The sequence below is a fragment of the Lynx rufus genome, unplaced genomic scaffold, assembly GCF_022079265.1.
Source record: "Lynx rufus isolate CCGP_SWC_20201006 ecotype Redwood Valley unplaced genomic scaffold, mLynRuf1.p SCAF_6, whole genome shotgun sequence".
Taxonomy (NCBI): domain Eukaryota; kingdom Metazoa; phylum Chordata; class Mammalia; order Carnivora; family Felidae; genus Lynx; species Lynx rufus.
Window position 1 is genome coordinate 16,652,993 of NW_025814878.1, and position 13,009 is coordinate 16,666,001.

Consider the following 13,009-nt stretch of genomic DNA (forward strand, 5'->3'; position numbering starts at 1 on the left):
GTTCAGGTAAGTTTTAGAGAAGGAAAAAGACTTTCATCAACATCCACTCCACAGTGGAAGAGGCACCAAGTTTTCTTCTATATTTATGACAGTTCCAAAGCAGCATAAATCATTTTCAGTGGTGAGTATTTGCATCTCCAAACAGGCCAACAACTGTCGGTGTAGTATCTACCTCCATCCCATCTTTATAATCTCTTATTGAATCTTCTGTCCATGCTCCAGCCATGTTATATGGGCTGCACAGACTGAGAAAGACTTCCTTCTAATCTCTCCTATGTAGCTTGGCCTTCTGCTGTTATATGGGATAATCTTTTTTGTTTTTAAACACATATTTATTATTGAGAGACAGAGAGAGACAGAGCAGGAGCAGGAGCAGAGAGAGGGAGAGACACAGAATCCGAAGCAGGCTCCAGGCTCTGAACTGTCAGCACAGAGCCCGACTTGGGGCTCAGACTCACAAACTGTGAGATCATGACCTGAGCCGAAGTCGGACGCCCAACTGACTAAGCCACCGGGTGCTCCTGGGATAATCCTCCTTCATAGATATAAAATGTAGGGATGTCCCCTGCCCTTGCTCATGTGCTTCTACATTATATTCTTCCTCATAATCATCTGAATCTTCATCCTCAGGATCTGGACACGAAGCCTGGCATTCACACATTGCAGTGAACGCTGCCTCCAACCCGGTTTATCATGAGGCACAAATCTAAATTCAGCAATAGGTTCAGTGTCCTCATCACTGTCTTCTTCATCAGCAACAGATTCTTTTGATTCTTCTCCCAATTTGGCATTCACTGTAACATACAAATGCTCATGGTGGATAGACTTTTAGGTCCCTGGATACCACATGCACACTAACGGCAGAGTATTCCAGTGAGAATCCTAATCAGAGCTATCTAACCAAGACATGCAGCTTTTGGTGTTGTCAGGGGTGCTAAGGCAGAGGCCCTTCCCCAGCCTGGGGAATCTGACTATTGCTGCTGGAGCCCCTCCGCTGACTGGGGCTTCAGTAAATTGAAAAAAAAAAAAAATGTTTTTAATGTTATTTATTTTTGAGGGGGAGAGAGACAGAGCATGAGCAGGGGAGGGGCAGAGAGAGCGAGAAAGAGACAGAATCTGAAGCAGGTTTCAGGCTCTGAGTTGTCTGCACAGAGCTCAGCGTGGGGCTCCAACTCACCAAGGGTGAGATCATGACCTGAGCCGAAGTCAGATGCTCAACAGACTGACTGAGCCCCCCTGGCACCCCAGGGATGCGGTAAACTTTTGAGGAAGCTCATTGCAGCAGAGAGCTCAGAGACATAGGCTCAGTGGAGCACAGCAGCCCCTCAATTTAGATTTTTCTAGGTAGTTAAGGGAGGGGCAAAAGTGCCTCTTGAGCCTGCAGGATCTCAGTTGCCTTCAGCTCAGAATAATCTTCATGCCACAGTGATTCATCTTGGGGCCACCTGGCTGCGGCTTCTACGGTTTGTGAACTGTAACTTCCCTAAAGTTTCACACATTAAAATTTGAGCCGGTAGGTTGTTTCATCGCATTGGACGAGTCTGCTAGTCCCGGCAGTAGGTTAGTTTGGTCAAACTCATTTCAGGTGTATTCTCAAAGTTAGGCCTATGGTTCAATAATCACATGTTAAGTAAGAGGCATTTCTATGGAAACAAAAGAAAAACACCGGCTAATGGCTGGATCAACTGTTAAGCCAGTTTCTGAGTTGTTAGGGGAACCAGTGGAGGAAGCTTGTAAGTGTCAGATTCAAGGATCTTCAGATGGAGTGAGGGCAGGTGCTGGCAATCCGATGGAGCTGGTTTGTAGATCAAATGTCTCTAATGTTCTTTGAGCAACAGGCATGAAGATTGTCTATTCATGAGCTGTTATGGCAATTTCTCGGAAGTTTACATCACGTCATTTATATTTAGTTTGTAGGGCTTTTGGGAAAAGGGCAGTTTTAGTTTTCAAATGATTCCAAGTCAGAAAGGTGGGAGAAAAAGCCGAATGCTAGTTTGGAGAGTTGTAGCCAGCCATTGGAGGACACTAGAAGAAATCTAGGATTTCTAGTCTAGTTTATACTGAGTAGTATTAAAATGGAATATCTACAAGGATGTGTTTTTGAAACACTTTTTTCTCTATAATCATTTGTATCATTTTTTACCAAAATAGTCAAATTATCAATAATGTTTGCAAAATAATTTTAGTTTTAAGAAAGAACTTGGCCTGATTCCTTACATACATGCAGCAAGAATAATGGTTGACCATATAGACTGTTTAAAACCTGCTTTGCCTGGAGCACCTAGGTGGCTCAGTCGGTTGAGTGCCTGACTCTTGGCTCAAGTCATGATCCTGGGGTTGTGGGCTTGGGCTCCATGTTGAATGTGATGCCTGCTTAAGATTCTCTCTCTCTCTGTCTCCCCTGCTTGCATACTCTCTCTCTCTCTCAAATAAAAAAAATAATAATAAAAGCCTGCTTTCCTGGAACTTTTCATTAGATCTCTAGATTGAACTTTTAATAGTCTCTTGAAACTAGAAGCCAAGCCAAACACTTGCTATCAGATCTTGTCGTAAGATCTTCGGGGATGAATTCCTCTCTTCTTTAAAAAAAAAATTGGTTTTTAATGTTCTTATTTATTTTTGAGAGAGAGAGAGAGAGAGAGAGCACGCGCGTGCAAGTGGAGGAGGGGCAGAGACAGAAGGAGACACAGAATCCGAAGCAGGCTCCAGGCTCTGAGTTGTCAGCACAGAGCCTGATGCGGGGCTCAAATCCATGAACTGCAAAATCAAGACCTGAGCCGAAGTCAGACACTTAACTGACTGAGCCAGCCACCCAGGCGCCCCTGAATTCCTCTCTACTTAAGGTCCGCCAAACATGAGATTCTTGCTCCTGCCTGGAAGTGATCTCTACTCACTTGGTAAGGCTGCTGGGAACTCTGTAAGCAAAGTATCAGGCTGATATTTCCAAGAGGCTTTATTGGCTCCATAAAGTCAACATTAGCTACCTAAAGTTGTCTGGTCAGATCTGAGTCTATGCATGTCTCTCTCAAATAAAACATTCCAGTCAAAGCCCTGGTAATATAACCAGTGTTTCCAATTGTGTCCTGTCATAAAGAGAACAAATTCTTAACTGGACTTATGTAAATAAATAGATCGCCACAAAAATATAAGAATACTCACTGAGAGTTTCTGAATTCTGGAGGGTTCAGGTAGAGAGAAAAGATAAATGTTTCCATTTGTCCACAAAGGTATATTTTATCTAATTGCTGTAAATCAGTTAGCTTAAGATGAACATTTTTCTTAAATCTGGAAAAAACAAAAACACTTTAAAAAATGTCAGCAATGTTTCAAATAAGAAGTCATAAAAAGTAAGATTATCAGTTTATTTGCCCCTCCCCCGCCCCATGTTATTAATTCTTGTTCTGATTGAATCCGGTTTTTCTACTAGTTCTGGAAATTTTTACCTAGTTCAGTTTTATGATCTAAGATTATCAGAAACCTGTATTCAGAGGTTTTGTTTTGCTTTTTCATGAGTCTCACTGAAGATGAAGCACATTTGCAGGAAACTTAGAAAGGCATGTTCGTGAAAGTATAACTGTCTGTAAATGATAGAAGACTTAAAAATGGCCATGGTTAAAGATCTCATTAGAGTTCATTACGATGCAGTTGACAAGGAAATTTGGTTATTTTTGTGACATACAGCACTTCAAGATAATAACACAATCAGGACATCAGATTTCTAGATGTTTCATATAATTTTTTGAAACTTATTTTAATAACATATCTATATGAATATTATAAAAGAGAGTTTAATATCACATATTTGACAATATTTTCCATGTAATTTAACATACCAAATAAGTCTCATTAGTTTAATTTCTCATAAAAATTTTTTTTTGGAATGTTCCAGGGGCTTGCTGGAAAGTTTCAGCTAGATTGTGGTTAACAGACTCCATGTTAGAATTTGATTTTGGGAAGTATATATAAAAAAATATCAAAAGGTTTGAACATTTGATTAAATGGGATTACGGATCATTTTGAAACAATATTTAATTATCTATTTAACCAAAGTGACAAGGAAAGATTTCAAAGGCAAAGGTCACATAGTTGTGAGCAAAATTTAGTTCCTTTAATATTAAGGCTAATGTTCTTAAGTAACCAAAGAGCAGGAGCACCTGGGTGGCTCAGTCGGTCGAGCACCCAACTTCGGCTCAGGTCATGGTCTCACAGCTCCGTGAGTTCAAGTCCTGCATCGGGCTCTGTGCTGACAGCTCGGAGGCTGGAGCCTGCTTCAGATTCTGTGTCTCCCTCTCTTTCTGCCCTTCCCCTGCTCACACTCTGTTTCTATCTCTCAAAAATAAATAAAACATTAAATAAATAAAATAATATATATATGAAAGGATTTAAAGAAAAAAACCAAGTAATCAAAGAGCTAATAAATATAGGAATTATTTTGGCAAATGTAGAATCACTGTTTGCCTAAAAATAAAAATACTTCAATGGTAAAGAAAAACTTTTGTTTACAATTTTTTATGAAGAGCAGACCAGTGGTTCAAGAAAACTCTGTACATATAACAAAGAGAAAACAAAACTTTGTACCAGTGTACTTTTGATGTTAAAACTCATTTACTCACTTAAATTATCCTAATCTTTTTTTTAAGTTTATTTACTTATTTTGGAGCGGGGAGGTAGTTGTGGGGGAGGGCAGACAGAATCCTGAGCTAAAATCAAGAGTCAGATGCTTGGGGTGCCTAGGTGGTACAGTCGTTTAAGTGTCAGACTTTAACTCAGGTCATGAATTTGTCGTTCATGGTTTCTAGCCCCACATTGGGCTCTGTGGTGACAGCTCAGAGCCTGGAGCCTGCTTCAGATTCTGTGTCTCCCTCTCTATCTGCCCCTCGCCCGCTCATGCCCTGTCTCTCAAAAATAAATAAAGATTTAAAAAAAAAAAGAGATGCTTAACCGACTAGCCACCCAGGTTCCCTTAAATTATCCTAATCTTAGCCAGTACTGAGCACACATAACATTTCTTTCCAAAGATTCTTTCTCCATAAACCTACAACAATTTTTTTAAATACATTTAGATTTTGTCCTAAATTTTCCCTCTTTAAAATAACCAGCCTTACTTTAGGACAAAACTATTTTTTCCCCCTCAACAAATATATATTTTTATTCCTCATACTTTTTCTTACCAAAAACATGTATCTTACTTTTCTTGCATAGAGTTGTTTCCCTTATTATTTCTAGTAGTCATAATTACATTTATTAGAATTCTTAATGCTTGGCAACCTTAATAGCTGGTGAAAACTATGTAATAAGCAACTGTGAACTGTGAGCAGAATTCTTTAGATTGACAAATTTATTAATACATTTCATAATTTTTAGAAACGTTTTTATAGTACCATCTTTTTTTTTAATGTTGATTATTTAGAGAGAGAGAGAGAGCACGTGTGCATGTGAGCTGGGGAGGGGGAAAGAGAGAGGGAGAGAGGGAATGCCAAGCAGGCTCCCGACTATCAGTGCAGGCCCGACACAAGGCTCAATCCCATGAACCCAACCATGAGACCATGACCTGATCTGAAATCAAGAGCTGGATGCCACCCACGTGCCCCAGTACAATCTTTCAATAAAGCATAAAACACATTTACTAACAGACTCAAATTTGTCTTTAGTTTCTTTATAAGACAAAAATAGATAAACATATATTCATTATTTTATCTTTTTTACATTTTTAATTTACTTGTTCTTAACAACTATTTTTAGACCACCTATGAAACTTCATGAGGCATTAGACAAAGTCAACCATTATATTGTTTTGTTTTGTTTTGTTTTGTTTTTTGGACAAATTTTGCAACAGAGATACTATGAACTTATGTGACTTAAAAAAAAAAAAGTTTATGTTGAGAGAGAGTGTGTGTGCATGCATGCACGTCAGGGAGGGACAGAGAGACAGAAGGAGAGAGGGAATGCTAAGTAGGCTACATGCTGTCAGCGAGGTGCCTGACTCGGGGCTGGATCTCACAAACCGTGAGATCATGACCTAGGCAGAAACCAAGAGTTGGACCCTTAACCCACTGAGTCACCCAGGTGCCCTGAACTTATGTGACTTTACTAAACAAGAGCAGAATAAAACTTTTATATTTAATGCTGATAACTCTAAAGATATGTCTATTTTAATTAAACCAACAACCTTAAATTAGCTTTAATATTGAATATTTTCCCGGACCATGTGAACTTGAAAGACATTTGGGTTAGTTTCTATCTTTCTGAGTTTTAGAATGCTCAATCCTTACAAGTGTGTGCCTTCAAACCAACTAAATAAAGCTGTTTTACAAATTAATTTTAGCAATACCATCCAGAGGTAGAAAAAATATCTCACGTTTACAGCATATGTGGACACACACACACACACACACAAAATACACAGACAAGATGTATACAAAATCTTAATTTTGTTTCTACTAATATTTGTGGAGAAGACATTGCAGGCCCAATTTTAAAATACTTTTCTCTGTTTTTTTTTTTCTTCAGTCTCAAGAGATTGTGGGCTGTATTTACATTTCAAAGACATGATAAAGAATTATCATTTCAAGGGACAGAGAAAGAATGTAAAAACTTTTTTTTTTGAGTTTCTGGGTAATTGTTATTTAAAATTTACTTTTTTGTTTTTTAAAGTACAGCACAATTTTGTTCCAATATCCTCATCTTTTATAATATCCACAAACGTTTTGAGAGGAATAGGAAAAATTTGAGATTGGTAAAGATAGGTGGGCTTTAACTTGTTTCTAGAGTTGTATTTCTGGTTTTATAGAGAGTTGTAAAATAAAGACAGCTGCTCCTAATTCCCCAAAGACCTGGATTACAGCCTGACTATCAAGGGATTGGCCCACCTTTTTTAAACTGAATTTGCTTCTTTATATCAGGGAGAATTTTAACTAAAATGGGAACCAAAATATTTATGCCTCTGTAAAATCTGTATAAAGCATTTTTAACAAAAGCCTTTTTTTCTGGGTACACAATTTAACCTTGGCTTCTATTAGCCCCTGAATATTGCAGACTATATTTAGGAGGACCTTGGAGAAATTTTGGTCGTCTATTTCCTCAGTGAAGGGAAGGTTGTGAATATAGTAAAATAATCTCTCTAATCAGTCTCTAATTTGGTGTGATCTTTTGAAAGTAGAGGTAAAATGGCTTTATAATTTAAAAGATCTGCTGCAGTCCAGGAGACACAGATTTTTTTCATGGTGGTGGGGTTGGGGGGGTCTAGGATACACAGGTAACTGACATCATGTAGGAATGTCTAAAGCAGGCAGAACCTGATTATAGAATCCTGGAAGGTAAGAGCAAAGCAAGCCTTATTGCCAGTTTTGGATGCTTTTGTTAAAGTTATTTTCTGGCTTTCAACATTTATGTGAGCAACTTATAAGAATCTAGAGATTAGGCCAGAGTAATCTTTGTAAATTTTATAGGAAAAGGAAGTTAAAATAGGCAGGTGATATATATATAAAAAATCATATATATATATATATATATATATAGAGAGAGAGAGAGAGAGAGAGAGCCAATTTAAATGATCCATCAGCCAGCCATTGGCAAATAGCATCTACTAATAGCAACTCAAACCAATAAGGCTCTTAATGGCTAAACAAGATATGCAAGAGGTGTCCAAAGAGGGCCTCACGATCCAGCCTCAGACCCATTAATATGTGGGGAATAAGCTTAGGAATTCCTTGAGCCTGCACTGATGGGTTAACAAGGCATAAAGAATCACAGAGTCATAGGATGCTCACACCCAAACTTGGGTGAACAAGATTAAGCAAATAAGGATAGAGTGGATGGGGGGGGGGCAAAGGCCCCCAGGATAGAAGTGGGGGCAAAGGCCCCAATACAAAGGTATATGAGGTAAGCAAGATTAGGTATTCAGGTAGAAAACGCCCTCCAATTTAGTGCTATAGAAGAAAGCTGCTTTCACAGAAAGGAAGGACCAAATTAGGTAAAACAGGTAAATAGGGCTATAGGCCACTGCAGGGTGAAGCTGCCCAGAGTGGAGCTAATTAGCAAAAGAAAGGTGCCTTGTTGACCCTGCTGTTACAGGCTTTATCTGTCTTATCCCTCAGGCTGGCTAAGATGCACAGAAGTGGAGCCTCAGGTCTGCTGTTAACATTCATCTGCCCGGTGCCAGGATTTTGGTTTATATTGACCCAAACCCCTAACACCATATATCTTCAAAACCCCCTTTCCCTCATGCCCATGAGTTAATGTTCACAGATTCATTGTCTCTTTGTACATGCCCATCGCGTTTGTAAGCCTTCTGATCTTAATAAATATGGAGCAAGGACCCTTATACAGGGCTCTTGTCTTTTCCCAGACATTAGCCATCTCTTGCATTTTAATTCTTTGCCCACTCTCTTGCTGGACAAGAGAGAATTTTAGACCCAGAGTCTACAACAACCATACAGATGCTTGTAGAATGAGACTTTCTAGCACTACCAAGCAACAAAGGTTGAGGCGACAAAAGTTCCTATGAGCTAGAACCTCTTATGATAAACACCCCTAAGAGCTGGCACAGCCAGAGAGAGAGAGAAAGAGATTCTTGGATCCCCAGTCTATTCAACTAGCCACGAAGGTACACCCTGGTAAGTACCCGTGGGTAAGTACACTCTCCAGGTGGCAGAGACCAAAGAGAATATTCTTGCTGGTCACAAAGCCAAGCTCTCAGGACATAGAACAAGACTAATGGAAAAGTCTAACAGCTTTAGCTAAGCCTTGGATCCAAACTAATACCTAGGAGGGATATGCCACATGGTTGGGATTATATGTTGCTTTACCATGGACCTCATTGCATGGAAGTTTTCTTGAAGTTGGTGGGTGATCTAGTGTCAATCTAGATCTAGTGTCATTCTGTGGCCAACATATCCTACCACGGGAGTCTTCTTGAGGTGGCGAGTGCTCTAACAGCTTTTAAGTGTTCAATCTATGCCCACTAATTTTGCAGCTTTAACTTCCAAGATGTCCCTTAGCAACAGATGACAAGCAACATAAAAGACACAACAAAGGAAAACAAAGACCATCTCTGGGAGGAAGTGGACCAGTAACCAAACAGTATTCTAGCAAATTTAACCAAAGAGTCGCCAGACCCCAGAGACTGGTTCCACAAATATTTTCTCCTGCTAATCTAGACTTAGAAAAAGGACTCTGACCATTTTGCTCCATTGCCCTCGATAGATAGAGGTTCTGGGAGGCTGACACGGTAAGAAATCTTACCTTCTGCTGGCTCTATGTCAGATGCCCCAGGGTCCCTCAGCTGCAGCAGTATCAGAGTGAGCTATGCCCAGCGAGTTAAAGTGTCCTACTGACTATGCCAGAGGTCAGGGAGCAAGAATTCCTGTCCCCTCAAGGTGCGTCTAACTGGACTAAGGAGCAGATTGACAGGTTAATAGCAGAAAACTGAGTTTAATAGTGTTTGTATGGAGAATCCACACAGACATGGAAATTCCAGAGTCAGGCGAAATCAAGTATATATGTCATTCTGTACCAAGGAGAAGGGGGCAGTGGTCTGGGACTTTAGAGGAAAGAAGCGCACTTCTTCACAGGGCAGTAAGAAGCATCTGTTTGGTAATTAGAAGTCTGACCTGCCAGACAGATGGGTCACTCAGATAACGTTTATCTCAGCTAATAACCCTTATTCTGAGAAAGATCCCCAATTATGTAGTTTAGGGAGGGGCAAAAGTTTCTCTCGAGTCCCCTAGGGTCTCTATTGCCTTCAACTCAGAATAATCTTCGGGCCACAGTGGCCCATCTTGAGGAAGTCTGCCCTCTGCCGCTAGAATAATAGAAATTATCACCCTACTTTATCACTAACTGAGGTTATTGTAACTGGTAGTGCATATGCAGCAGGTTCCCTGAGCCCTCTCTTCCAGGAGCCCTTCACCCTGGGAAGACTGGGTGCCCTCATGGGGAAGCTGTGATCCTGGGGAGTCATTAACACGGCACCAAGAGGCTAACTGCCCTTTTCCCTGGGGTGCTGCTCCCGTGTCTTTGCAGAGATAGGTTAGTATCATTTCCTTCTCTGTTTTTTCATAACGCTCAATAATTAGAACCCCAGTTCATTGAAGGACCTCAAGAAGTATGCGTTAAGGCTGCTCCATGCCAGGCGTTTCTTTCTTCCTTCCTTCCTTCCTTCCTTCCTTCCTTCCTTCCTTCCTTCCTTCCTTCCTCTTTCTTTTCTTTCTTTCTTTCTTTCTTTCTTTCTTTCTTTCTTTCTTTCTTTCTTTCTTTCTTTCTTTCTTTCTTTCTTTCTTTCTTTCTTTCTTTCTCTCTCTCTCTCTCTCTTTCTTTCTTTCTATCTTTATTTATTTTGGGGGGGGAGGGGCAGAGAGAGGGAGACATAGAATCTGAAGCAGGCTCCAGGCTCTGAGCTGTCAGCACAGAGCCGGACGTGGGGTTCTAACTCACATGAGATTGTGACCTGAGCTGAAGTTGGAGGTTTAATCCATTGATCCCCCCAGGTGCCCCCAGGCTTTGCTTTAAATTCAAGGGCTACAGAAATGGTTGCCACACCCATCCTCTGGAAGCTCCCGGCCTAATGGGAAATATCTGTGTCCTCCTAATTACAAAATGATCAACGGAATCCTATAGTAGTGGTTGGAGTAAGACGTTAACACACAGGAAGTAGTAAAACATTTGGGAGGGGAGGTGGTGTCAGAAAGCTGGGAGGAGATGACCTTTGAACTGGCCCATTCATGGCTAAGAGGGGTAGGAGGAGAAAGGATTCTGGTTTTATTCTAAAATCATTTACGGAAGGGAGATGTTGTCCCTCGTGATGTTGTCCCTTGATTAATCATTCCAAGTTTTAGGCTGCTTTTCCCAAGCCTGAAGATTTCTTAAACATTCATGCCACTGGCGCCTTGTTCTCGGATGCAGTGGTTCCCCAAATTTGGTGATCAGGACCAGCAACATCATTAACATCTAGGACTGGGCTAGAAATGCAAATTCTGGGGCCCCTAACTGAACTGGAAACTGTTGGGATTTCACACGACACAGGCTCCAGGTTGACAGCCACAGCCGTAACACACCCAGAAGTTTGGGGGGTGGATCAGAGGCTGAGAATGATCCGGATTGTTTCTGGTGGTTGGACCTGGAAGGCACTGGATGACCCTGTCGAGGTTCCTGCCTCGGCCTCCGCGTGCAGGGTTCCACAGGGACGGTCACGGAAAGTCCGTGAGGGTTGAGCTTTTCCAGCAAATAGGCGATCCCACAGGTCCCTGAGCTTGACTCCTTTGCCCTCCAAGGAGCCTTAGCTAAGCAGCCTCGGGGCCGGCTGAGGGCTACTTCTGGCCACGTGAGTTTCCCACTTGAGCGATGCAGCCCTCCTGGGGTGTGCGGGCCGCCCGGGACCGCAGCCACTCCCACGCCTAGCGGGGAGGGCGCCTTCTTCTAGACAGCGAGGTCAGGTGACAGAGGCCGCGCTTACTTAGCGGGAGCCGCGGAAGAACGAGCGCGCAGAGCGGCCGACGGGGCGGAGGGCGGCGCGGACATGCGCCCCTCGGCGCCTCCCGCGCTCCCCGCGCTCGGGCTGGCGCTCCCGCTGCTGCTGCTGCTGCCGCCCGCACCCCGCGCCGCCTACCGCGCGCCGCGCTTCGACCCCACCTGGAAGTCCCTGGACGCACGGCCGCTGCCCGCCTGGTTCGACCAGGCCAAGTTCGGCATCTTCGTCCACTGGGGGGTGTTCTCCGTGCCCAGTTTCGGGAGCGAGTGGTTCTGGTGAGCGCGCCCCCCTCCGTCGGCCCCGACTCCGCCTTCGGCCCCCGGCCTGCAGCCGCCGCCCAGCCCGCAGCCGCCACCCAGCCCGCGGCCCCTGCCTGCTTGCCTGGTCCCGGGTCCCCTTCGCCCGCCGCCGTTGCAGCGGCACTTCCGGGTGTTGACTGTGTAATTCGCTGTGTCTACTTGGACCGACGTGGACTTTTCCTCTGTGCGGCCGCGGGAGTCGTCGGGCAGCGCCGGCCGCTCGGCTTCTCGGCGGTCGCAGGGCCCCAGCCCTAATGGTCACGTTCTAACCGCCGAGCCGCTCAAGCGGCAGATCCTCGTGCAGTTGTGTGGGTCTTGGGCCTAAAGTGGTGTTGGTGGAGACCCACTCGAGGTCCCAACACGGTTCTGCCCTACAGCACGGTTAAAACACACATTGTGCGTATGTGAAACTTACGTTCATTCGGACAGGCACTGGCCCTTTAATGTTAAAATGTTACCCTGTGTGGCTCTAGGAATTAAAAAAAAAAAGGTTCTAGAATGTTACCCTAAAAAAAACTCCCTTATTATTAATAGACTATTCTGTAAAAAGTGCTGCACAAAAAAAATTGCTTTTTAGATTTTACCTTGAGATCTATGTAAAAATGTGCGTGTCGTCTCTTAAAACTTTGAACTGTTTCACATACCTTTTCTGAGTAAGTAGTTCGGTGTTAAGTTCTTCAAGATAGAAGTGTTGTCAAATACATACACGTAAAGTGCTGCACACATATATAATGTATTCCATAAGAAAATAAATGAGTATTTACCTCTATTTTATACTGTATACCTAGTATGCATCAAATTTAATATATACAATATGTAGTACAGTAGAGTATAAACTATATATTATATTAACATTGTACCACTTTCAGCAAAGAGCTTGACTTTTTAGGTTTATTTCTTTCCTTTATTATTTATTTATTTATTAGTCATTTCCTTTGCTGCTTTTTCATAATGCTCAATAATTAGAACCCCGGTTCATTGAAGGACTTCAACAAGTGTGCATTAAGTGCTGCTCTGTGTACTTAGAGAGAGATGGAGAGCAGAGAGAGACAGAGAGAGAGACAGAATCCCAAGCAGCCTCCCCCCTGCAAGTGCGGAGTCCACCTTGGGGCTTGATCTCATGAACCCTGAGATCATAACCTGAGGTGAAATCAAGAGCCAGAGGCTTAACCGACTGAGCCACCAGGCGCCCCAAGCAGTAACCTTTCTTATTAAGTTAGGCCGATTGATGTAAAAGAACATT

General features: G+C 42.5%; 1 protein-coding gene and 1 pseudogene across 1 annotated transcript in view; one reads left to right on the forward strand and one right to left on the reverse strand.

Moving 5' to 3' along the window:
* On the reverse strand, nucleotides 1–11,517 carry LOC124529068 (methylosome subunit pICln-like; annotated as a pseudogene).
* FUCA2 (alpha-L-fucosidase 2) overlaps nucleotides 11,516–13,009 on the forward strand; it is a 19,579-nt gene continuing 18,085 nt past the window's right edge. The window contains exon 1 of the mRNA XM_047101749.1: nucleotides 11,516–11,742. Within this exon, the coding sequence (XP_046957705.1) occupies nucleotides 11,516–11,742 (227 nt within the window). The remainder of the gene's footprint in view (nucleotides 11,743–13,009) is intronic.